The sequence below is a fragment of the Vipera ursinii genome (assembly GCF_947247035.1).
Source record: "Vipera ursinii genome assembly, chromosome: 5".
Taxonomy (NCBI): Eukaryota; Metazoa; Chordata; class Lepidosauria; order Squamata; family Viperidae; genus Vipera; species Vipera ursinii.
This window is the reverse complement of record NC_139518.1, coordinates 70385566-70409304: the sequence shown is the minus strand read 5'-3', so window position 1 is coordinate 70409304 and position 23739 is coordinate 70385566. Positions and strand designations below refer to the sequence as shown.

The 23739-nt window shown below is 39.4% G+C and overlaps 1 protein-coding gene across 1 annotated transcript in view; it reads left to right on the top strand.

Moving 5' to 3' along the window:
• Window positions 1-420: 420 nt before the first annotated feature.
• Window positions 421-23739, top strand: part of DNTT (DNA nucleotidylexotransferase) — a gene marked incomplete at both ends in the record, with an annotated part of 218238 nt that continues 194919 nt past the window's right edge. The window contains 2 exons of the mRNA XM_083364897.1: window positions 421-623; window positions 15888-16125. Of these exons, the coding sequence (XP_083221023.1) occupies window positions 421-623; window positions 15888-16125 (441 nt within the window). The remainder of the gene's footprint in view (window positions 624-15887; window positions 16126-23739) is intronic.

Genomic DNA, 23739 nt, shown 5'->3' with positions numbered 1-23739 from the left:
ATACCTCGGTTCATTATCCCACGCTGAAACTATTTTGTTTATATAAGACATTCACTTGCTGTAGTTCCTTGGATAAATTGGGCTGTTATTTCAAAAATCAGCTGCAGATAAGTTTTATGGAAGTTATTTAACTCTTTTCTCAGATAGGACAGTGCATGACAATAATTATAGCTTTTCTGGTTTTCTAGAAAGTACTCAACAGTTGTCTGATTCAGGAGCGCTCTGAAAAGTGATAAATAGGTGTGCAGCATAAAACCTTCTTTTTTTGTGACTTTGGGGGGAAAAAAAAGAGCAAGTGACATCACCGGATGGCAACTTCAAAAGCAGGCTGTTGGTTGGTCAGACCGACTGGCTGCCAGCTTCATGTTTTCCTGAAAGAAGTCTAGGTTTCAACAAACAAAGGAAAGTAGACGGTGTATCATGAATAAGATCAAAACTACCAACTTTAGTCCCGTGAGGAAAAGGCAGAAAAGAATGCAAATTGCAGTTCCTTTGAGCAGTTACAAAATAGAGTTTAGGGACATCACAATTTTCATTGTGGAGAGGAAAATGGGAATGACCAGGAGAACTTTCCTGATGGATCTAGCAAGAAGAAAAGGCTTCCAGGTGGAAAACGAGTTCAGGTACGAAAACAATTTAATTTAATTTAATTTAATTTAATAATTTGATTTCTATACCGCCCTTCTCCCGAAGGACTCAGGGCGGTGAACAGGGCAATACACAATAAAAATAGAATACAAAAATTAAAAAGCCATTAAACATTATGCCCATAAAATTAATACATATTAAAATTAAAACTATTTATAAAAACCCAACCCCATCCCGTCAGACCAGGCCAGCTTGTTCGAAGAAGAAAGTTTAATAGCTCTTTGAATGGAGAATTGGGTTGAAAAGTGTCAGTGCAAGTTTATGCCTATCAGTGTAGATAAGTGTGTCCAACAGGTTTGAAAGAGACTGAGGACCAAAGGTATAGATACCCCTTGGAAACTTTGAGAGATGTCCCAGAGCTCAATCTAATGACTCAATCTAATAATCTTTAATGGGATAGGACAGAAAAATACTAAACAATCATGTGGCCTGAAGCTCATTTAATTCTATTAGTGTCTATTAAATGTCACGCCAAGTTCATTTTGTGACTGTGTGTATGAGAGCTTCCCCCAATATGATTCGGGACTCAAGTGTGGCCCTCAGCTCCCCCAGGTGTGTGTGTGTATCTTGATTGTATAAAGTACTGGAAAGCGTATATAGGTGTTTTCTGGAGATCTTTTAGCAATTGTAGACATTTAGCACATTTGAATAAGTGCTAGCAAAATAAGAAAGCATCAAGCTTTAGTATGAAGAACTTTAGAGTGAGTGGCTTGTCAAGCATCATTTATTTATGTTTAGCTTCATTTAGTGTTATAACAATAGTTATTAATATACAACTGCAGTTAGCACTACACCTATGGTAAATATCTATACATTCAGAATGAGGTCCTCTTCGTTACATAATTAATTTGGCATATAGGTTTAAGTTTAGGCATATTTTATTATGTGGTTCTCTCTGGCAGTTATGGAATGAGATATTTAGTCTTGTGTATAATGATATTTCTGTGCATTTTGCAGTGCTCTGATTTCAGTGCCCTATTTCAAAGTAATGTGGGTGTTCTATAAATAAGACGGTTTCTATAAGTGAGCCGTCCTTATTATTTCAATAGAGAAGGTGTGTAAAGGAGCTAAATATGTTATGGTACCACTTCAGCAGGCAATTAATAACTACAGATTTTTAATAGGTGTTGCTTGTGGGGAAAAATCTGATTGGAAATCCTACTCTGAAGGAATTAGTGGGCTTTCCCACAATTGTATTGGCAATTGTGACCACTTTCCAAGACAAAAGTGTACTATTTTTCTTTTCTCAGAAGAGTGCATTAATATGGAAGAACATAAGACTGTGGCTGGGTATATGCTGCCAGAGAGGGCAGGTTTGAAATTTTGGGACAATTTTGGAGAAGGCGGGAGAAAGCTCTTCCAATGCATAAGAGATTCATTAATCCTGCAGAGGTCTAATGCATCAGTTTAGGTGAAGACTCTCTCAAGTCAAGTGCAACTCTTGATGAGTATTATCAGCTCCCCTAGGTTGATCAGACCAGCAAATCAACTCTACGGGAAGGCTAAAACCATTTTTATTGAGATTGGCTATAATGAACTAAACTTGCAATTCTGATTCTGCTGTACTTCTTCCCCCGTTTTACAAGGAGGTGTCCACTGATCCACTTTTGAACATTATCCAGACATTCTGGGTTTTAAAAAAGCTTTAGTCCCTTTTGAATAGTTATGGAGCCTGGATCCAAAGCCATCTCCCTTATTCCCAAAAACTAGTTGGACACATCCATGTCATTTTTGGGGGGGCCACAACATGGAAATGGGTTGCCATTGCTTTTCTCCAGGATGTTGTTTTCAACTTCCCAGTCTGCCCTACAACCTTGAGATTTCCTAAATAATAACCTGGTGCATCCTGCTTGGGTTATTCAGGTTCAGTCAAGATTAGCAAGAAGCTACCACTTAAAAGAGACCAATACAAAATCATGTCACTGAAAATCAGCAATAAGCCAGTGAAGTTTGGTGGTATGATTTTGAAGGGAGGGTTTTTTGGGTATGGAGTGAAGGGAGTTGAATGTGATCCTATTGCTGAAGCAAAATGAACAAATGCTTTACTTCTACAAGAAACTTACCATATCAACACTTTATGTCTAATTTTTACATAAAATCAATCATGAAGAGAATCTATTACATTTGGGGTGTTTGTTTCCCTCCTAATGGTGTCTCTAACATGTAGTCAAGACTCATTTCTTTTTCATTTGAAACCATGGTTTTGAAACTTTTCTAATTGTGGATGTTGTTTTTGAAACCATTTTTTCCAGCTTGAAGTTCTCCAGAATTCTGGCACAATAACTCCCAAAATTGGGAGAAGTTGGTTTAGAATTCTTGAAAATATATTCTCTTTCACCTGAAGGTAACAACTTGAAGAAAACTACCCCGGAGTAACAGGCTTATTCCATTATCTTTGAAGTGACCCTTTAAAATATTTGAAAGTGTTTATCATATACCATACTTAGATGCTATTTTTTTCAGAATGAGTGGACTCATCTCCATCAGATATCTTCATAAGAGTTGTTCTTCAGGGCCTTTGCAAGTTTTTTTTTTGCCTTCATCAGTATAAATTTCTTAGTTATCATTATCATTATCGTAAATCTGAATATCTGGAAACTGCTACCTAGTTTGAAAAGAAATCTCATACTCTTGCCAATGGAAGGATTCTTGAGGGGGTCTTTGCTACTCTCTGACCTTGGTTGTTTTCTTGCACATGTTTCACTGCCCAAACTATATAACATCATCAGTGCTAGTAGGGAGTGGGGTTTGCTCTCAGTTTACATTCTAGTGAGTTGCTCTGTCAGTGTTGGTGAGCATGGTGTTGGTTGGGTTGTTTATTGTTAGCTTATTTGGCAGTATTGTTTATTTCTTGATTATTGGTCTGATAGTAATCTTGGAGTTAATCTATGTTCATCTGGGTGTTGATTGTTGGTGGAGAGGTGTTTTGGTCTTTTCCCCCCCTTTTTGGCTTGTTGATTGTCTCCTGTGTCTACGATGTGTAGATATTGTTTATGTCTCTGTGTCCACTGATGGCGAGTTTTGACTTTTGGAAAATCAAAAAAAAGTTTTGACAATTGGACAATCTAATTCAGGGGTGTCAAACTCAATTTCATTGAGGGCCGCATCAGCATTGCGGTTGCCCTCAAGGGGCCAGGTGGGTATGGCCAGGGTGGGCGTGGCCTACTGGGTGGGCGTGGTTAGAGTGTGTATGGCCTACTGGGTGGGCGTGGCCAGCTCTACATCGTTGGCATCAAGGGTGCCTATGGGGGCCTGGGCAGGAGTGGGACAGATCTGAGGGTCTCTGGCAGAAGGAGGGTCTCTGGGCCAGGGCCAAGGCAGTGGAGGCCGTTCTCTCACTGTTTCCAGGATGGCTTCGCGGGCCGCATGAAAACACTTTGCGGGCCGGATCTGGCCCCCGGGCCTTGTGTTTGACACGTCTGATCTAATTTGTCTAGAAATTATCTAGTGTTTTTGGACTTGGTTTTGTCTAGGATAGTCATAGCTTCCCAGTGGAAACTATGATTAAGTCTGTCCATAAGTTGTGAAATTAAAGAGTTTTCATCATGTTTTCTGACTGCTAATTTATGTTCATGGATGTGTTCGGTGAAACGTAGCCTATTTGTCCTACATAGTGGCTATCGCGGTCATTACACTGTATGTTGTAGACACCTCCTGCTTTTTCTTCTGGGGCTGCTGGATTACTTAAGTCTTTTGAAGACAAAAAGATTCTAATTTCCCATTCTAATTTCTGTTTCTAAGCGTTTAGTTGGTTTGTGTGCTAAGCTGATTCCATGTGGTTGTAATAGTCTGTTGGTGGTTTCTCAGATGTTTTTGATATGCGTTTGGAGTCTTTCCAAAGCTATAGCGTGATCAGAAGGGCAACATGGGGAAAGGGAAAAGGTTATAGCTCCTTGATCCATATTAGATTTCACACTTTTAATTTTTTTTTAAAAAAAAGGTCATCCATGCAATGATATATGCCCAAACCTGAGCTAACCTAAATGGCCAAATGTGATAGCAGATGTTCAAGTAAAATAATATCACAGTGCATAATATCTTGTTCCTGTAAATAAACCTTCTTAATTTGGAGAATCGCATTAGCAATGTGTTGAAAGAACACTCAGGCATCTTAATATAGCAATAGTGCTGAATGTTATAGCCACAATTAAATTAACTCTGCTCCTGGCTATCTTACACAAGGAGATTTCTATCAGCTGCCTTTTTCTATTACATGAACATTAGATCTGTTACACGCGTGGAAGCACATCAGTTATACTGATGCAAAATCTGAGGGGCAATCTATCTCGGATAAACGTATGTATTGTTACTTATGGAGTCAATAGTGGAGATTCCAAACATTGTGTCTTGAACACGTGGAGCCTTTTGGCCCTACAGTCTCTCAGGCCCTCCTGCCATCTCACCTGCCATTAAGTGCCTAGGTGCAATTGCTCATGTTTTCTGGCATATGGAAAAATTGACCTGAATGGAAGTTTTGGAGAAGAGGGAAGGGGAACCAGTCTTTATCCAGTGATATGTTTGGAGTTATTACGAAGGCATTGCAGCCCATGGAAAGTGTACGAATTTCCAAACCTGACCCAAGGAAAATGCTTCTGAATCAGGCCAAGATATATAAAGCCTAAGAAAAATACTTCTGACAAACTTTATTCCCCTCAAAATAATGTCTCCATAATCACAATTCTTCCCCCTTGACTCTTAGGGGCTGTACGTAAAGTCGTTTGTAAAGGAATTCAACTTCCAATGCAAAACATTTGCCTGCCTTTAGCCTTCCTGACGAGATAACATTTTGTAATGAATTTCAACAATTTTCGAATGCTGCATTGCTAGTCTCTAGGCAGGTAGTCCTCAACTTACAACCGTTCATTTAATGACCATTCAGAGTTACAATGGCACTGAAAAAAGTGCTGTACAGCAGGTACCTCACTTACAAGTGTTGCGGCGTCCCCACGGTCACATGATCAGAATTTGTATGCTTGGCAACTGGCATTTATTTACTAGGGTTGCAGTGTCCTGGGGTCATGTGATTCCCATTTGGACCTTCCCAGCTGGCTTCTGACAAGCAAAGTCAATGGGGGTGGGTACTGGGTGAGGAAGCCTGATTCACTTAACATCTGCAGTGATTTGCTTAACAACTGTGGCAAAAGGTCATAAAACTGGGCATGATTCACTCAAGATCCGCTTTGCTTAAGAATAGAATAGAATAGAATAGAATAGAATAGAATAGAATAGAATAGGAATAATAATAATAATAATAATAATAATAATAATAATAATAATAATAATAATAATAATAATAATAATAGTAGTAGTAGTAAAGTTGGAAGGGACTTTGGAGGTCATCTAGTCCAATCCCCTGCTCAGGCAGGAAACCCTATACCATTTCAGACAAATGGCTGTCCAATCTCTTCTTAAAAACTTCCAGTGTTGGAGCATTCACAACTTCTGGAGGCAGGTTGTTCCACTGGTTAATTGTTCTCCCTGCTCAGCAGGAAACATTATTCCATTTCAGACAAATAATAGTTGTCTAATCTCTTTTTAAAAACTTCCAATGTTGGAGCACCCACAACTTCTGGAGGAACTCATTCCACTGGTTAATTGTTCTAACTGTCAGGAAGTTTCTCCTTAGTTCTAGGTTGCTTCTCTCTTTGACTAGTTTCTATCCATTGCTTCTTGTCCTGCTTTCAGGTGCTTTGGAGAATAGCTTGACTCCCTCTTCTTTGTGGCAGCCCCTGAGATATTGGAACACTGCTATCATGTCACCCCTAGTCCTTCTCTTCATTAAACTAGACATACCCAATCCCAGTAACCATTCTTTATATGTTTTAGCATCCAATCCCTTAATCGTCTTTGTTGCTCTTCTCTGCACTTCTCTGGACTGGGAAATTCTGGTCCCGGTAGTAATTGTAAGTTGCGAACTTCTTATACTGTATTTGGGTGAGACGGTTATTTTAAATCAGGGCTCTTCAAACTTGGCCCTTTTATGACTTGTGGACTTCAACTCCCAGAATTCCTCAGCCAGCTTTGCTGGCTGAGGAATTCTGGGAGTTGAAGTCCACAAGTCATAAAAGGGCCAAGTTTGAAGACCCCTGTTTTAAATGGTTATTTTTTATTGAAAGATAACATTGTTTTTTTATAGTTGCTTTCATTTCTTTTTCTTTTTCAATATGTTAGCTATATAACCCACTTTTCCTCCTCCAGGACTTCAAATCATGTAAATTATCTTATTACATTCCCCTTATTATTTTGAGTGAAAGGCCCTTGTCTTAAAATAACCCTGAAGCATTGCACACCTCACCAGAAATAGATACCAATTTTAAAATCAACCTCCCATGGCAACAAGTCAACAAAAATAACCACCCAGCTGCCAATGAGGATTGAAAACAACATTGGTAAACATTTGAATCTGATATGAAAATGCTTTGGCCTCTCCCACCATCTGCAGTTCCTTCTCAAATATTTATCAATCACGGATGGTAAAGGCAGCAGTGAGGAAGAAGTGTGTGTGTGTGTGTGTGTGTGTGTGTGTGAGAGAGAGAGAGAGAGAGAGAGAGAGAGAGAGAGAAGAAAAAAACCCAGATGTGCAGAAATGACGATTGAAATTCAGAATTTTGAAGTAGCTTTCAGATTGCCACCATCTTTATTCCCAAACCTCAGCATCTGTTTGAAGGCCATCCATGATTATCTTAATTTCTGCTGTCTTGAGAACATTCTCTGGCAACAAAAATCTTCTCACCTTTTCCAATCCAAAACAATGGGTTAGGGGAGAGAAGAGAGAATCGCCTAGTAGCCTGATTGGATTTTATCTGGTGCCAAGGAGACTCAGAAAATGAATAAAATACTTGTCAAGTTGACCGCTGCTCAGTTTGTCTGGGACATGGAGGCAGAGCTGCCAAGCCTAAAGCTAACGTGTCCCTTCTAGGACCCAAAGTTCAGAAGTTACAAAGAGGCTGAAGAAAGACATTTTTCAATGGGGGGAAATGGAGGCACAGCTTCTTGAATTCAACAAGCTGAACCCAGACAAACTGAAACAAAAGCCCTACTTTCCAACAATAGCACTGGAAAAGTAATCACCTCTCCAGGACACTTAACAGTGTGGCTGCTTTTGAACAGGTGTACCATTCCCTGGTGGAAATGTTGCAGAAAAAATAAAATAAAATAAAAGGAAGTCGTAATGTTGAGAGGAACAAATCCATGTCTAAAAATTTGGAATCCACAGCTTAAATATCTTGATAGAAGCTGTATCTGCATATCCCAACCTGTGTGCTTCATTACTTTAGTTTTGGTGCCCTTCACATGTGTCATTGGGCCAATTCAGAATTTGCACCTTAGTGCTGAATTCCCAAACTACGTCTCTTAAATCCCTATCATTCTTTCAGTGGGAGTTTACAAGCAGGAAGAGGGATCTAAGTAGTATCTAAGTAGCTTTCTCCTTATACCAACCAACTATTTGGGGCAAAATGACCAGGCAAGCATGCATAATGTTTACAGAAAGCATTAAGGGCTATTTTCCTGGGGTTTTTTTTGGTCTGGGCCTTACCCCAAAATAAACATGGTCACAAAAGTACTTGTACTAGGGTGTCCGCTCCTTTTCCCCCCTTCAAAAACACTTATTAAATAGACAATGGCCAGTTGGCATTTGCAGCTGCTGATGTCAAGACAGACAAAAATCAGTCAGAAGTGCAAAATCTTCTTCAGGCTGGTGAGTTAATGGGCACATCTATGAAACATCAACAACCTAAGATATGCAGATGATACCACTCTAATGGCAGAAAGTGAAGAAGAACTAAAGAGCCTCGTGTTGCGGGTGAAGAAGGAGAGTGCAAAACTTGGGTTGAAACTAAACATTAAGAAAACCAAGATCATGGCATCTGGCCCTCTCAATTCCTGGCAAATAGATGGGGAAGAAATGGAGGTAGTGACAGATTTTATTTTCCTGGGCTCCAAGATCACTGCAGATGGGGACTGTAGCCAAGAAATTAAAAGACGCTTGCTCCTTGGGAGGAAAGCCATGGCAAATCTAGACAGCACACTAAAAAGCAGAGACATCACCCTGTCAACAAAAGTGCGTATAGTCAAGGCTATGGTCTTCCCAGTTGCAATGTATGGCAGTGAAAGCTGGACCATAAGAAAGGCTGAGCGCCAAAGAATTGAAGCCTTTGAACTATGGTGCTGGAGAAGACTCCAGCGAGTTCCTTGGACTGCAAGGCGATCAAACCGGTCAGTCCTAGAAGATATCAACCCTGACTGCTCTTTAGAAGGCCAGATCCTGAAGCTAAAACTCAAATACTTTGGCCACCTAATGAGAAGGAAGGACTCACTGGAGAAGAGCCTAATGCTGGGAAAGATTGAGGGCAATAGAAGAAGGGGACGACAGAGAATGAGGTGGCTGGATGGAGTCATTGAAGCAGTAGGCGTGAGCTTAGATGGACTCCAGAAGATGGTAGAGGACAGGAAGGCCTGGAGGAACATTGTCCATAAGGTCGCGATGGGTCGGACACGACTTCGCAACTAACAACAACAATGTGTCCTTTAACCCTAACCCTAGTCTTGTTGACAGTATGAATTGCCATGGTCTTCTTGCTGGCTACTTTTAGGTTTTACCATTTAATCTATGTCAATGGGATGGACCGTGGGTTTCCCACCCAGGCTTTGACCCCCCCCCGCCCCTATTCAACCCTCTTTAACATTTTGAAGTCAGCTAGATATAGCTTTTAAGCTGACAAGGGAAAAACAACCAACCACTTTTTCTTTCCTTCTCTTCCTGTCCCTGATAGCAAAATGATAACTTCAGCCAGAGCAAATATGGAGAAGAAAAGAGGACTTGACAATTTCAAGTTTTTTAAAAAAAAAAAATCAGGCACTGGAAGGTGTCCCTTGTTTTACTGGAAACCGTTTTGAATTCACTTCAACCGGGACAATTTAACTGTCAATATATTTTTTTAAAAAAATGTCAACAATATCTGTGGAAATTCTACATTTCTTATATTTTTTTGTTTTGCCAAGGATACAACGCAGCTGTAAAATAACAGAAGAAACTAGGGCATGCTGGCTGAGCTGCTGTTTGTGAGTGCAGAAATGGCAGAGTTCCCAGAACTTCAGCTATCCACAAATACATTAAATATGCACATTTTATATAAAGGGATATAAACCACAGGAAGCAGAAGTTAAACAACTCTTAACTGAATTTTTTTGTTGTTGTTTGAGACAACAAAGCAGAGCACATCAGTTTAATTAAAGGAGAAGGTAACATAATGTTGATTTGAAAAACGATGTGCAATCAGTTTGATCATACAGTCCTATCTGTGTTTGCTGGAAAGAAGTCTAATTGAGCTCAGTGGGACTCACTTCTGAGCAGACATGCATCGGATTATGTTTCTCTGCTGAAATCTTTTTATTTTAGCCTTCCACAACCTGGTGCCCACCAGTTGGTCACTGGCTAGAAATTTGGAAACAGAAACCTCAGCATATCTAGACACCAGTTTGGGAAAAGATATTCTTAGAACTCAGCACCATTTCAGGTCCATATTAAAAAAATGTGATTTGGAATATACAGGAATTCTTATGTGGCCATTTTTAGCTCTTTGAATTGGCAGCTCTTTAAATTTTCCCAGGATCCTGTGACTGCCCTCCACAGCCTCAGTGTGATCCATAGAAAAGGCACATCTCAGCACACTTTTTTGACTTTGAATCTGAAGTACTACACAGCCCTTCTGGTTCAATTTCATTTTCCCAGAATGAATCCCACTGAATTGAAATGAGACTTTCTTTTCAACAGATATACATAGCACTGACTTGTTACTGCTCAGGACAACTTACTGTATTTCACACTTTTCCAGTGTAAAAGGGTGCGCAGAATGATTTAAAATATCTAAAAAAGGATAGTATGACAATACACTGTATTGTCATAGTACAATACTATATTATCACAGATATAAATGTGCTATATATATAGTAGTATATGTATATATACACTATGATAGTATAAACTCTTCTAATTCTCCCTCATGGGATGTTGGCCCAGACAATAATAAAAAGGGTTAAACATAAATCCAGTCTCTATTATTTTTGTTAACAGCTGGTGGGACTGATATGAAAGTAGAATTCTGGATTAGCTTTCAAAGCTCTTGCTGACATACCCTAAAGATACACAAGTCTGCCGAGTTGCATAAAGTACAGGATTCTCAAGACACAAAGAAAACAACGTGAGAGCCATAAAACTTTAGCCAGAAACTTCATTTAAAAATGGAAAAGGGGGATGACCATTGAAGCATCCTTCTTTTTATTTATTTATTTATTTTATTTTATTTAATAATATTTATATACCGCCCTTCTCCCTGAGGACTCAGGGCGGTTCACAGGGCAGAATAAAATACTAAATACAAACGTTAAAACAAGATTAAATAATTGCCCATATTAAAACAGTTGGAATAAAATTCTAAAACACCAAGTTAAAATTAAAGCACAAAATTAAAAAACCCCACCAATCCCCATCAGGCTAGGCCGGCTTGAACAAACAGAAACGTCTTGAGATCACGACGAAAGGAGCGAAGATCGGGCGCCATCCGGAGCTCTACCGGTAGCTGGTTCCACAGCTCCGGAGCGCCCACAGAGAAGGATCTCCCCCTGGGGGCCACCAATCGACATTCTCTGATCGGTGGCACCCTGAGGAGGCCCTCTCTGTGGGAACACACAGGGCGCAGGGAGCTTGATGCCGGCAGCAGATGTTCCCTAAGGTACTCCGGCCCCATGCCATGAAGGGCTTTAAACACTGTTACCAGTACCTTGAATCTCACCCGGAAGACAACTGGCAACCAATGCAGCTCACGGAGCAGCGGTGTAACGTGGGAGTATCGGGAGACTCCCAACACAACTCTCGCGGCTGCATTCTGTACCAGTTGGAGCTTCCGGGTGGTCCTCAAGGGCAGCCTGACTGAGAGATTATTTTCAGTGATCAAGAGTAGCAGCAAGCATGGGCAATAATGTCATGACATCAGGCAAATGGGTAGGTTAATTTCGAGAGATTTTGAGTGGGTTTTAAGACGTGTGTCAATCTTGATTTTTAAATGTTGCCATTTAAGGTCATGGGTCTTCACAGATCCGAGAGGGGGAGATGATGAAATGTGCCGTGATTTGATTGTCCGAATCAAATGCCACACTTTTATGCTCATGCTTCTGTTTTTTGGGATGCAAGTGTGGAAGGCATTGTGATGTCACTGCTTCCGTTATGTTTTCTGTTATCATGGCAAGCTGTGAAACTACATTTAAAATGCATTAAACTTATCCAAAGACTTGATGTCTCTTATTTCATTTCCTGCCCTGAATCAACAGATAATCACATTTCCAATGTTCAGCAATTTGCTGCTTTATTGCCCCTGGGAACTTGCAGAAAGAAGAAGAAGAAGAAGAAGAAGAAGAAGAAAAAGGTTGATGGAAATATGCAGGAGCTGATACCTAGGCCAAAGGGGCTGAAACAGTGTTTTAAGTCCAGAGCAATGAAATAACATTTGGAAGCAGCAGTTTCAGACAGAAACCTCCCTAGTACACTGAAGGGTAAGATTGGAGGAAGTACAACACAATAAAATGGCAAGATTGTGTCATTATAGCCAATTGCAATAAACATTGTTTTAGCTTTCCTGTGGTATTGCTTTCTTGGTCTGGACAAGAAGCAATGGATGGAAACTAATTACGGAGAGAACCAACCAACAACTAAGGAGAAATTCCCTGACAGTTAGAACAATTAATCAGTGGAATGACATGCCTCCAGCAGTTGTAGGTGCTCCAACAATAGAGGTTTTCAAGAAGAGACTGGACAACCATTTGTCTGAAGCGGTATAGGTTTTCCTACTTGAGCTGGGGATTGGATCTGAAGACCTCCAAGGTACTTTACAACTCTGTTGTTCTGTCTGGTTTACAAGTCTGTGGCAAATAAATAACCAACCAATATGTTAACTAAACTAAACCAATGTTTAGGGATCAGATGATGAAATGGAGGAACAAAACAAAGCATGTTGGGTAAGGAAATCATTCAGGGGTTCTGACAATTAAGTTGCTCATCCTAAGGACCAAAACTTGAATTAGTGATGAGGAAGCTAGAAGTTGGTGATTTATTTCAATGTTATTTCATTGCTCTGGACCTTTCATCATAGGCCTTCTCGGCCAGATGGTTTGGAAGGATTGTTTATTTACAAAAAGAATGTCTACCTTCTTGGCTTGATGGATACTGTATAGATTCAACAACTGGGTCTCCAGAATACCTAAAACTCTATGTTACATTCTCTACCTATTTGTTGTATGACTTTGCAACTGAGGATAAGAGTTTTCCCTGCCTGAAACTTTCTCCTGGCATTGCTATTGCCAAAGTTCCTGTTAAATTGGTTGGACCAAACAGCATTTTTTGTAGGAAATCTATTTCCACATTTTCCAATTTTTTTAGACTTAGCCTTAGATTTATCCTACCACCAAGGGAAAACTGGATGAGAGTACTAGAGCTTAAGAAGGAGGAGATTTAAATATTTTTCCTCTGCCCTATTTTCTTGCTCTGTGCAGATGCTACTAACCCTGCAGCAGAAAATAAATCCAACTAACAGCAATTCCTAACAGCTTTGAAATAATAAAATTAATCTAAAAATGGGGCCAAATAATTAATTGCTGGCTATTTCTCCATGTAATGATACGGGCATTGTTTTCTGGCTTTGCAATAGAGAAATGAGTTTCCCTGTGTTTGGAACAAAAGTGAATTTTCAGGATAGCTGATCTGGATGTGATTGTGCTGTATAATTGCTTTCATAATGAGCAAGCACAACATTTTTCCTCCCCCTATCCCAACACTACTACTATTATTTTTTCTACAGGTTCAGCTTCTTTGTATTCGTGTTTGTGAAATGATAAAGATCAGAATGAACTCACTGTATTTCTAACTATGTGCTAGAAACATCATTGGCGCTTATATAGTTGGACTTAGAGACTCAAGGTTGTCCTAAGGAATTTTGGTGCCAGTGATTGTGATTATGGGAAGTCAGCCCCCCCCCAAGAAAGAAATATTTTTGGAAATAATTAAAAAGCAGAATATATTTCCCTAAAGGATTTTAAAAGCAGAAACCGACCCCGCTCCCAAGTCTCTCTGTCCCAAACAAAAACCAAGTCTGCAAAATTGCAGATGTGATAGTCTTGTCAGAAAGACTGGAGTCAGGAAACTGGGATTAGGAAGAAAGATCCCTAGAATCAACAATCCCTCACACCAAAAATCTAAGAGTCATCAGCCACAGCCCCAGGGAAGCAGGGTTGACCTTTGAGACATAATAGGATTAACCTACCACCATCAGAATACCAGAAAGGCACACTCAGACTCAGGTCAGAATTCATGCCACAAGAACAACTCCAAACAAAAGGCTCAAGAAGATATAAAAACCCACTCCCTACATGTGCTCGCTCTCTTTTCTTCCAGAGCCATCTTTCTGTCTGGCTCTCCTCTTCAATAAACTGCAATCTTCTTTCTAAAGCAGTCGCCATATTGCTTATTCCTGGCTAGGACTGAACCATGATGAAGACTTTTCCTTCAACAAGATCAAGAAGATGACAGTCTTCCTATTCCTTATAAAGAAGACAATTGAGTCACATTTCTGCATTATCAATGAGATGGTGTTTTCTACAACAGCTACTTTAGGGGCTCCAGGATGGTTGCAAAGCGAGGTGATTGCCATACTTTGATAGGGTTGGTCCTGGGTAGCTAATATTGGATTGAAAAAGTCCGTGTGCTTTGTGGGAGAGCATAGGGATGTGATTTGTAGATGCATAGGGGCTGGGGTGCAGATGCCATTTGTGTCCATAAAAATTTAACATCACAATGGTGTTTTAACAAGAAATGATTTCCAAGTCACCACCAAGTGTGGGTTTTTTAGTCACTGTAAGCCAAATCCACCATTGAAGCACAATATTGTTTGTGAAGACCAGTGGCGATTAAGGCGCCAGGCTAGAAACCAGGACACCATGAGTTTTAATCCCACCTTAGACATGAAAGGCATCTGGGTGGCTTTAGGCCAGTCCTGTTCTTTTAGCCCAACTCACTTCTCAAGGTTGCTGTCATGGAGAAAATAGGAGGAGGAGGAGGAAGTGGGGTGGGGAAGGAATATTAAGCATGTTTTCCACCTTGGGTTATTTATGAAAAATAATAGAGTCAGGACATAAGCAAACAATAAAGAGCGAAAGCCAAGGGAAGAAAACTTGAAAACACAGTATTTATTCATTCCCTCCCTACCCCTGAAGACCTTTTACAAGCTTTTATTGTCTCACTCATTTTTATTTTTATTTTTGAGCATTCACATTTCTGTTCTTTATAGCATATTCCAGTATTTACTAAGACTGTGACTCTAATTAACTGTGGTGGCAAGTCACTGTTTGTGTCTCTGCTACTGAAAGTGAACTGTGGGGTCATTCCATCAGCTTACATTCTGTGGGTTAATAGCATGGAACATTACATATTTCTAGTATTTGGAGTGGTGTCTTCTAGAAGAGTTGGCACACTTGTTTTCGAAGCTGCCTGCACTTGTGATCATGAACCAACAACACTTCTGCTAAAAAACCCATATACCTTTTGGAACAATTGTGCTAAGCCTCTCAAAGAACCCATTTTGTGGCGTGCCCATTTCTAATGCTTTGCATAATATGCCAAACCAGACTCTGCCATAAGGATGTCTGTTTGAGTAGTGATTTAAGAACAGTTATAATTAGTTACCTACTCACCCAATCATTAAAGTTTCATTAAAGCCACAACTAAAATATCAGCGTAGCACAGACTGCTATGCTTGAATTTAAACTGCTTTCTTGCTATCTACAGCACATAGTTCAAAGGGATTGTTTCATGTATGTTTAACAAATTGTTATGTACTAAGGGTTTACTTTTGAGGATTGAAGTTTAGTGGAAAACATTAGCAATGAACTACTTAAAATATTTAGCCCAAAGAGATTTCTGGCTTTATTCCAGGCACGCAATTTACTCACAAGGCAACTGACCAGGCACACAATTTATTCACAAAGCAACTGAGTAATATTAAGAATGTTCATTATTATAGGATGTAAGCATGCCATTTTTTTCCATACTGTGGGCATGAAATGGCTGGGAAAAATGCAAGTTATAAGGTTGTTAATAGACACCAAGTCTGAGTCTTAGAGAATTATTGAAATATAATAATATATTTGGATTTCTTATGACATCAAATTGTATCTCCCTTCCTGTCTGGCAGTTCTCTTGTTTGCCGTTATAAAATCCTGCTCAAGAGGAAGCTCAACCTTTATGCTTGTTTTTCTAGTGATTGTGTCACCCACATTGTGGCTGAGAATAATTCCTACTCTGAAATCCTGGGATGGCTGCATAAACGCAAGGTGGAGGACAGCTCAAGATTTAGGATTCTTGATGTCAGGTGGTTGACAGCCTGCATGGAGGTGGGAAGACCAGTGGATTCGGAGAAATATCAGCTTCCTGTAAGTCAAATGGGACAATGTGAAAGCAATGGGATGGGAAGAGCATCAAACTGGAAATTGAAAGACAGGTTAGGACTGATAGATGGTTAGGCTGGATGGCTCAGGTCTAGGCTGATTGCATTGACTCTAAATGGATTAAAACCTCAATAATTTGCTTGCCATAGGCAAATGCACAATAAATTTTGTCAAAACATGGCTTTAGAATGTCTTCCTTTGGAGAAAACCCTTCCAAGAAATACAAAACAGACCCAAAATTAATAATAATTACTACTTATGATTACACAAGGTTAATAATCACACCATTGACTTTGATATATCCTTCCCTGCTGTTTTAATTTTCCTGTGGCCCAACTGAGATAACCTGCAGTATATTAAACAGTGGAAGGTGACTATTTTGTTCATGCCTGTTAACCTCTCTTAGGCTTCTGGTTGGCCACTGGGACAAAGAGAAGATAGGACTAAATGGGCTTTGGATGGATTAGAGGCAGCATAAATGCAAAAAAAAGTCTTTACTGAATACTTTTCTTTAGTTCAGTCTTTTTGTACATAGGATTGGATGATTAAGAGGTAGTGATATAGTTGCAATGGTTTTTCTAATGTGTTAAATGTTCTCAGAGAAGAACAAAATAATGTTTTAGTTTTGTTGTATGCCACCCAGAGTCACGTGCCTTGAGGTGGACGGCTGTATAAATCAGATAGATAAATAAATCTCACAATGTTTCTGTTATCATTAATTAGGACTGCCAGATCTGTGCTGCAAAAATCCAGATGTAATTTTTGGTCATCTAGAAACAAAGAAAGTTATAGCTAGAAGCCAGTATGGGTTTGTTAAAAACAGATCTTGCCAAACCACTCTTATTTTATTCTTTGACAAAGTGACTTAATTAGTAGACCAGTGAAATGCTGTGGACATAATATAGTTAGACTTCAGCAAGGCATTTGACAAAGTAGACCACAATCTACTTCTTAGTAAACTAGAAAAAAGTGGCATAGACATCATCACCACCAGATGGATTTGTAATTGGCTTAATGGTACCACATCTACATGAAGGGAAGTAAGCAGTGAGGTACCACAAGATTCCTATCTCAGGCCCAATACTTTTCAATATCTTCATTATGACTTAGATGAGGGAATAGAAGGAGAACTCATTAAATTTGCAGATGACACTAAGCTGGCAGGAATAGCCAACACCCCAGAAAGACAAGCTCAGGATCCAAAAAGATCTTGACAGACTTGAACAATGGGCCCTATCCAACAACACGAAATTTAATGTGGAGAAAAGCAAGGTTTTACATCTAGGTAGGAAAAACCAAAGGTAGAAGTACAGATTAGGTGAAACTTGGCTCAACTGTGAGAGGGACCTTGGAGTGCTAGTGGATGATAAATATGAGCCAGCAGTGTGTGACAGCAGCCCAAAAAGCGAATATAATCCTTGGTTGTATAAAGAGGCAGAGAATCAAAATCATGTGAAGTATTAGTACCGCTTTATAAATCCTTAGTAAGACCAGGGCTTTTTTTGTCATAGAACACCCAGAACAGAGTTCCGGCACCTTTTTTGGATGGAACCTTGTAGGGTAGGCAAGGCGGGTTGTATGATGTGTGAGTTCCAGCACCTTTTTCTTTTACAAAAAAAGCACTGAGTAAGACTACACCTGGAATACTGCATCTAGTTTTGGTCACCACATTAAAAAAAGATGTAGAGACTTTGGAAAAAGTGCAAAGAAGAGCAACAAAGATGATTAAAGGCCTGGAGACAAAAACATATAAAGAATGGTTGCAGGAATTGTGTATGGCTAGTTTAGGGGCGGACGCGGTGGCTTAGTGGGTTAGGACGCTGAGCTTGTCGATCAGAAGGTCAGCAGTTTGGCGGGTCAAATCCCGAGTGCCGTGTAACAGGGTGAGCGCCTGTTACTCGTCCCAGCTTCTGCCAACCTAGCAGTTCGAAAGCACGTAAAAATGCAAGTAGAAAAATAGGGACCACTACGGTGGGAAGGTAACAGTGTTCCGTGCGCCTTTGGTGTCTAGTCATGCCGGCCACATGACCACGGAGACGTCCTCGGACAAGCGCTGGCTCTTCGGCTTTGAAACGGAGATGAGCACCGGCCCCTAGAGTCGGAAACGACTAGCATGCATGTGTGGGGGAACCTTTACCTTTACCTTTAGTTTAGAGAAAAGAAGGACTAGGGGTGACATGATAGCAGTATTCCAGTATTTGAGAAACTGCCACAAAGAAGACGGTGTCAACTTATTTTCTAAAGTACCAGAGGGCAGGACAAGCAACAATGGTTAGAAACTAATGAAGGAGAGATGCAACTGGAATTAAGGAGAAATTTCCCAACAGTGAGAACAATTAACCTGTGGAACAGCTTGCCTTCAGAGGTTGTAGGTGCATCATCACTGGAGGTTTTTAAGAAAAGACCAGACAGCCACCTGTCTGGTATCATATAGGGTCTTCTGCTTGAGCAGGGCGTTGTACTAGAAGACCTCCAAGGTGCCTTCCAGCTCTATTCTGATCTTGAAATCTGGATTTTGCAGGAGGTGACATTTGTAGAGATGTTGGTCTGCACAACCTGATGCAAATATAAGAATATCTGAAATTTCTTCAGGCTGTTGTATTGTACAATTCAGCACAGTACGTTTGCACTCTGGGTGCATTAAGGCAATTAAAGAACTAATGACTGAATTTTGAATGAGTCTGAAAAATGGTTCTACTGTATTCAATCGTACAGCAAGAATCTAAAATACTCCACCAGGTGGCGCTATTGTTTAGAATGTTGCACAGGAATTATATTTTTAGCCATTATTGTCATTGGATTTGTTGAAGAAAAGGATTAAAAAAAGGGTTAAAAAATATCATAAACCTACAAAGGACAAAGCAGTACTGTTTAGACTTGTTAATACTTAGGCATAAAGTAGGGACTAGATACAATGCCTGACTTGGAGGCAGGTATCAACTTCAAAATGAATTTTGCAACATAAGAAACAACAAATGAACTGTGTGTTTGAAAGTACACCAATCAAGAGTAAAATATCCACCATAATTAACTAATGTGACATGTATTAACATGCCAAACCTGTAATGTATTGGGCCTTTTACTTGAGCTGTTTCCATGTGTCTTTGAATGCTACTTGAGATTGCTTAATCAGGGAGTCTGTGTAATGGTTGTAGGCTGCCCAGAAATGCAGTCTCCAGGAGAACCATTGGTTGGCTCTGGGCCAAACCTATTGGCTGCCACCTAGTGGCCAGCTGTATAAGTAGCTGCATAGAAGCCTTGGTTACTAGTTCTGTTCCTGTTCCACAATAAAGCAATGTTCCTGTTTGAACTCTCTCGTCTTGCCTCCTGCTTGCAAGAAACCCAGTACACAACAAAACCAATACTACTAGAATTAGTATTAGTAGTACTACTAAGAGTTATCAGTTTCTGCCAGCAGTTTTTCTCAATTATTTTACATGCACCCATAAATGTAAACTAGAGGCCAGAGATTTGGTGTCTTATTATGATCCAGCATCTGGATTCTAGCACTTGTCTTCATTCTTGCCCATTCCCACCAGTTCTTAATGGTTACTCCAATTCTATTTTAGTCTCACATCTTTCCCTTTCACATGCTCCTTTTTTCCCTCTGAAAACCTTTTTTTTTTTTTACTATTTTCAGGGTAGGTTCTCCTGGTTGTTTGTTTGTTTGTTTATTTATTTTATTTTATTTATTTTAATTCCATTTATATCCCGGCTTACAAGCTTAGCAGTAGCCTTCATTCTATGTATATGCCTGCTTATTAGGGCTCTCACACACACCCCAAGCGGCATTATTACAAAGTCAGCTTAATTGCCCCCAACAATCTGGGTCCTCATTTTACCTACCTCGGAAGGATTTAAGGCTGAGTCAACCTTGAGCCTGGTGGGATGCGAACCTGCACTAATTGCAGGCAGCTGGTGTTACTTAAGGAGGCATTAGCCCACTGCTCCACCAAGGCTCTCTTGTTGCTCTACTTAGTCCAGGGGTAGGCAACCTTGGCTCTTTTATGACTCATGGACTTCAACTCCCAGAATTCCTGAGCCAGCTATTCTGGGAGTTGAAGTCCATGAGTCATAAAAGAGCCAAGGTTGCTTACCCCTGACCTAGTCAGTTAATTGCTGAGTTAATTGCTGACTGAAGAAGGATCAACTCTATGGCAACAATTCTCTCCCCAGACAGGCACAATTAGAATCTCTAGAGCTACGTACATATCTGAGAGTTAGAGAATAATTCCACATTTATCCCAAACTGCCTCTAAGTTATAAAGTTGAATGTGAGAGCACCTCACAGCTCCTTTCACTGTCCCCACCTCTGAAGTGTACTTTTCTAGACAGTGCTCAAGTGGAAAATAGAGCCCCTGGCTATAAAAGGTTATATACTTGTCTGGTGACATTATAATATGGATTTTGAAAAGAGTGAAGTTACCTGCAGCTAACAGCTTGAGCTTTTTTCTTCATCTTCTTCCCCGTTACGATCTAGTTCTTTTAAGAAGGACAGTAGTATATGTATTTCAATTTTCCATAAATTGTAAAATTGAATTAATTCAATGTATATGCCTTAGGTTGAATTTTTCCAATTTCTTGAAAACTATTTCACAAAAAGGAATGATGCCGAAGATGGTAATATTTACAAATTTGTTCAATTACCCCAACAGAATCTACAAAAGTTACAATTGATCTCATGTCATAGTAATGACATTTATGGATTATCTTTCCAATCAATTCTCACTGACTTGCTAAAATGGATGTAAAAGAAATTTAATCCTATCAAATGCTCCCAGCAGGTTTATTAACTTCAAAGTTGAAATCATCCAGAGTTTTACAAGACTTTCAGAAGAATTCATTGTAATTAACTTAAGATTTGTATATCGCCTTTAAATGAAGTAGATGTACAGCATTATTGACATGCTATAACTGATGGGATTTATGAATTTACAAAGAAATTGCTGAATATGAGTCATTTAAACCAAGGGGGAATCCTTGCTTTTTAAAAGCCCATTCTGGTTCATACATCTGATATAATTGCAGCATCTCTGGCAATGAGATTCCCCCTAACCTCTGTTTCAAAGCTTCAAAGCAACAAAAAAATGTTCACCCTCTTTGTTCCAAAACATTATTCAACTTATTCAACATTCCTGTATTGAATAAGCATAGGTATTTAAGAAGCTATTATACCAAGCCAAACTATATAATTTAAGATTATAGACTGGTGTTAATGCTTCATGATCTTGACCCTACTTGGAGATACTTGGAGGGCTTTTGCATGAAAAATTGGGGATTTCCCCCAAAAGGAGATGACCACTTTTGTAATCCAAGGGCAACACAGCCTCTATCTGATGTGAAATGATTTCTGCATCTGTGGTGTTGTATAAGGTATCCAAATTAGGTAAATGCATTCACAAACCCCACCCCCCACACAAGGAAGTCTACATATTAAGCTGACATAGTAACATGGGGACGTTTAAACTAGGCTCCAGAAATCCAAGAAAAGATTTAAAGAATGAGTGGAGGATAAATGGTGTCCTTGTGGGAAAAACACAGAGTTTGGCAAAAGGATGCTGTTTCCTTTCTTTAAAAAATGTATTTCACAAGCTTGAAATTATATAGAACAGCCCAGTTTGAAATACACAGTAGTTCCAAGTAGATTAGTTCTTTACTGACATATTTAAGTAGAAAAAGAAGAGCAGCTACACAGGGAAGCTTTTTTACTCACTCTCTCTCTCTCTCTCTCTCTCTCTCTCTCTCTCTCTCTCTCTATATATATATATATATATATATATATATATATATATATATATATATATATATATATATATATATATATATATTTGTTTTCTGAGGTTTTCGCGGGTGCCTGTATGTGGATCCTTGGTTTTTCGGGTTTTTCCCCGCGTAGAATTAAAGGTGTAGGCGCAACGTTTCGACGGAATCCCATATATATATATATGTGTGTGTGTGTGTGTGTGTGTGTAAATTACTAACAAAGAATTTAGGGAGGCTGATATGCATTTCGGACTCATTAGTCCTCATCAGTCAGTCATACCCTTCTGAGATTCGAACCGTTAGGCAGTGTTTTTACTTCTTGAGCCACAGGTTCTCTCTCGCTTTGTTAGCCTTTTTGCAAGGGGAGAAATATGTGTCATATGTTAACTCTTAGATTACCTTGCTAGGCCCCAAACATGGGGCAAATCTTTATTTCCTGTTTTCAGCCTTATCTCAAAGGCCATCGAACAGGCTGTAGTCACACTGGACAGTTCATATATTTGTGTAAATTACTAACAAAGAATTTAGGGAGGCTGATATGCATTTCAGACTCATTAGTCCTCATCAGTCAGTCATACCCTTCTGAGATTCAAACCTGGGCTGCTTGCACTTTAGGCAGTGTTTTTACTTCTTGAGCCACAGGTTCTCTCTCGCTTTGTTAGCCTTTTTGCAAGGGGAGAAATATGTGTCATATGTTAACTCTTAGATTACCTTGCTAGGCCCCAAACATGGGGCAAATCTTTATTTCCTGTTTTCAGCCTTATCTCAAAGGCCATCGAACAGGCTGTAGTCACACTGGACAGTTCATATATTTGTGTAAATTACTAACAAAGAATTTAGGGAGGCTGATATGCATTTCAGACTCATTAGTCCTCATCAGTCAGTCATACCCTTCTGAGATTCAAACCTGGGCTGCTTGCACTTTAGGCAGTGTTTTTACTTCTTGAGCCACAGGTTCTCTCTCGCTTTGTTAGCCTTTTTGCAAGGGGAGAAATATGTGTCATATGTTAACTCTTAGATTACCTTGCTATATATAATAAGGTAAATTTCCTTGTAATTTTTGCAATGTATTTTTTAATTTTTTTAAAAAAAATACTGTGTGTACATCTGAATCTGTCCTGGCAAGTAATCTCATTGGGATTCAGTAGGTTGCAACAAATTTATTTCAAGCTCGGTCATAATTTAAACAGTGAATTATATTTTTAGTGGTGAATTCTAAAATACAGGCCTTATAAAGTTGCTAAGTGGATGCCACAATTATGTCTCCTAAAATTTCAAAGACATCAGGGCCAAATTAGAATTATAACAAATAATTTCATACATTTATAGATGATTTCTAAAAACTCTGTTTCCACTCTGTTACAGAAGAGTGGGTTGAAGAAAACACCTATTTGGTGCCTTGGGTCTCAATCCATAATACAATTATTACCAAAGGATTGAAAAAAGTAATCTAGGTGGGAGACAAGATAAGCCTCCTGTTAGGCATATGGTGTTAGCCTACAATGTTGGGTTGAAAATATATTAACCATAATGCTATGGCTTTAAGAAGTTAATTGGCCAATGGGTGTGTAAGTGTTCTCATGGCCATAAGAGGAAGCTAGGAACGCAGCTTCTCTCTCTCTCTGATTTCACTGATCTCTACTGTTACTGTTTTTGCTCTGCTGTTGGTTTACTACTGTTGTAGCCTGAACTGTGTATTGACCTCTGGACCGGTAAGAAGACTTAGTAGTTTGGATTACTCTTTGGACTGTTGCTGTTGTGTATGATCTTGGACTGTTTATTTTTTGACTGTGCATTTTTGTTCTTACACCACCTCAAAAGTAAACTACTTTTTGT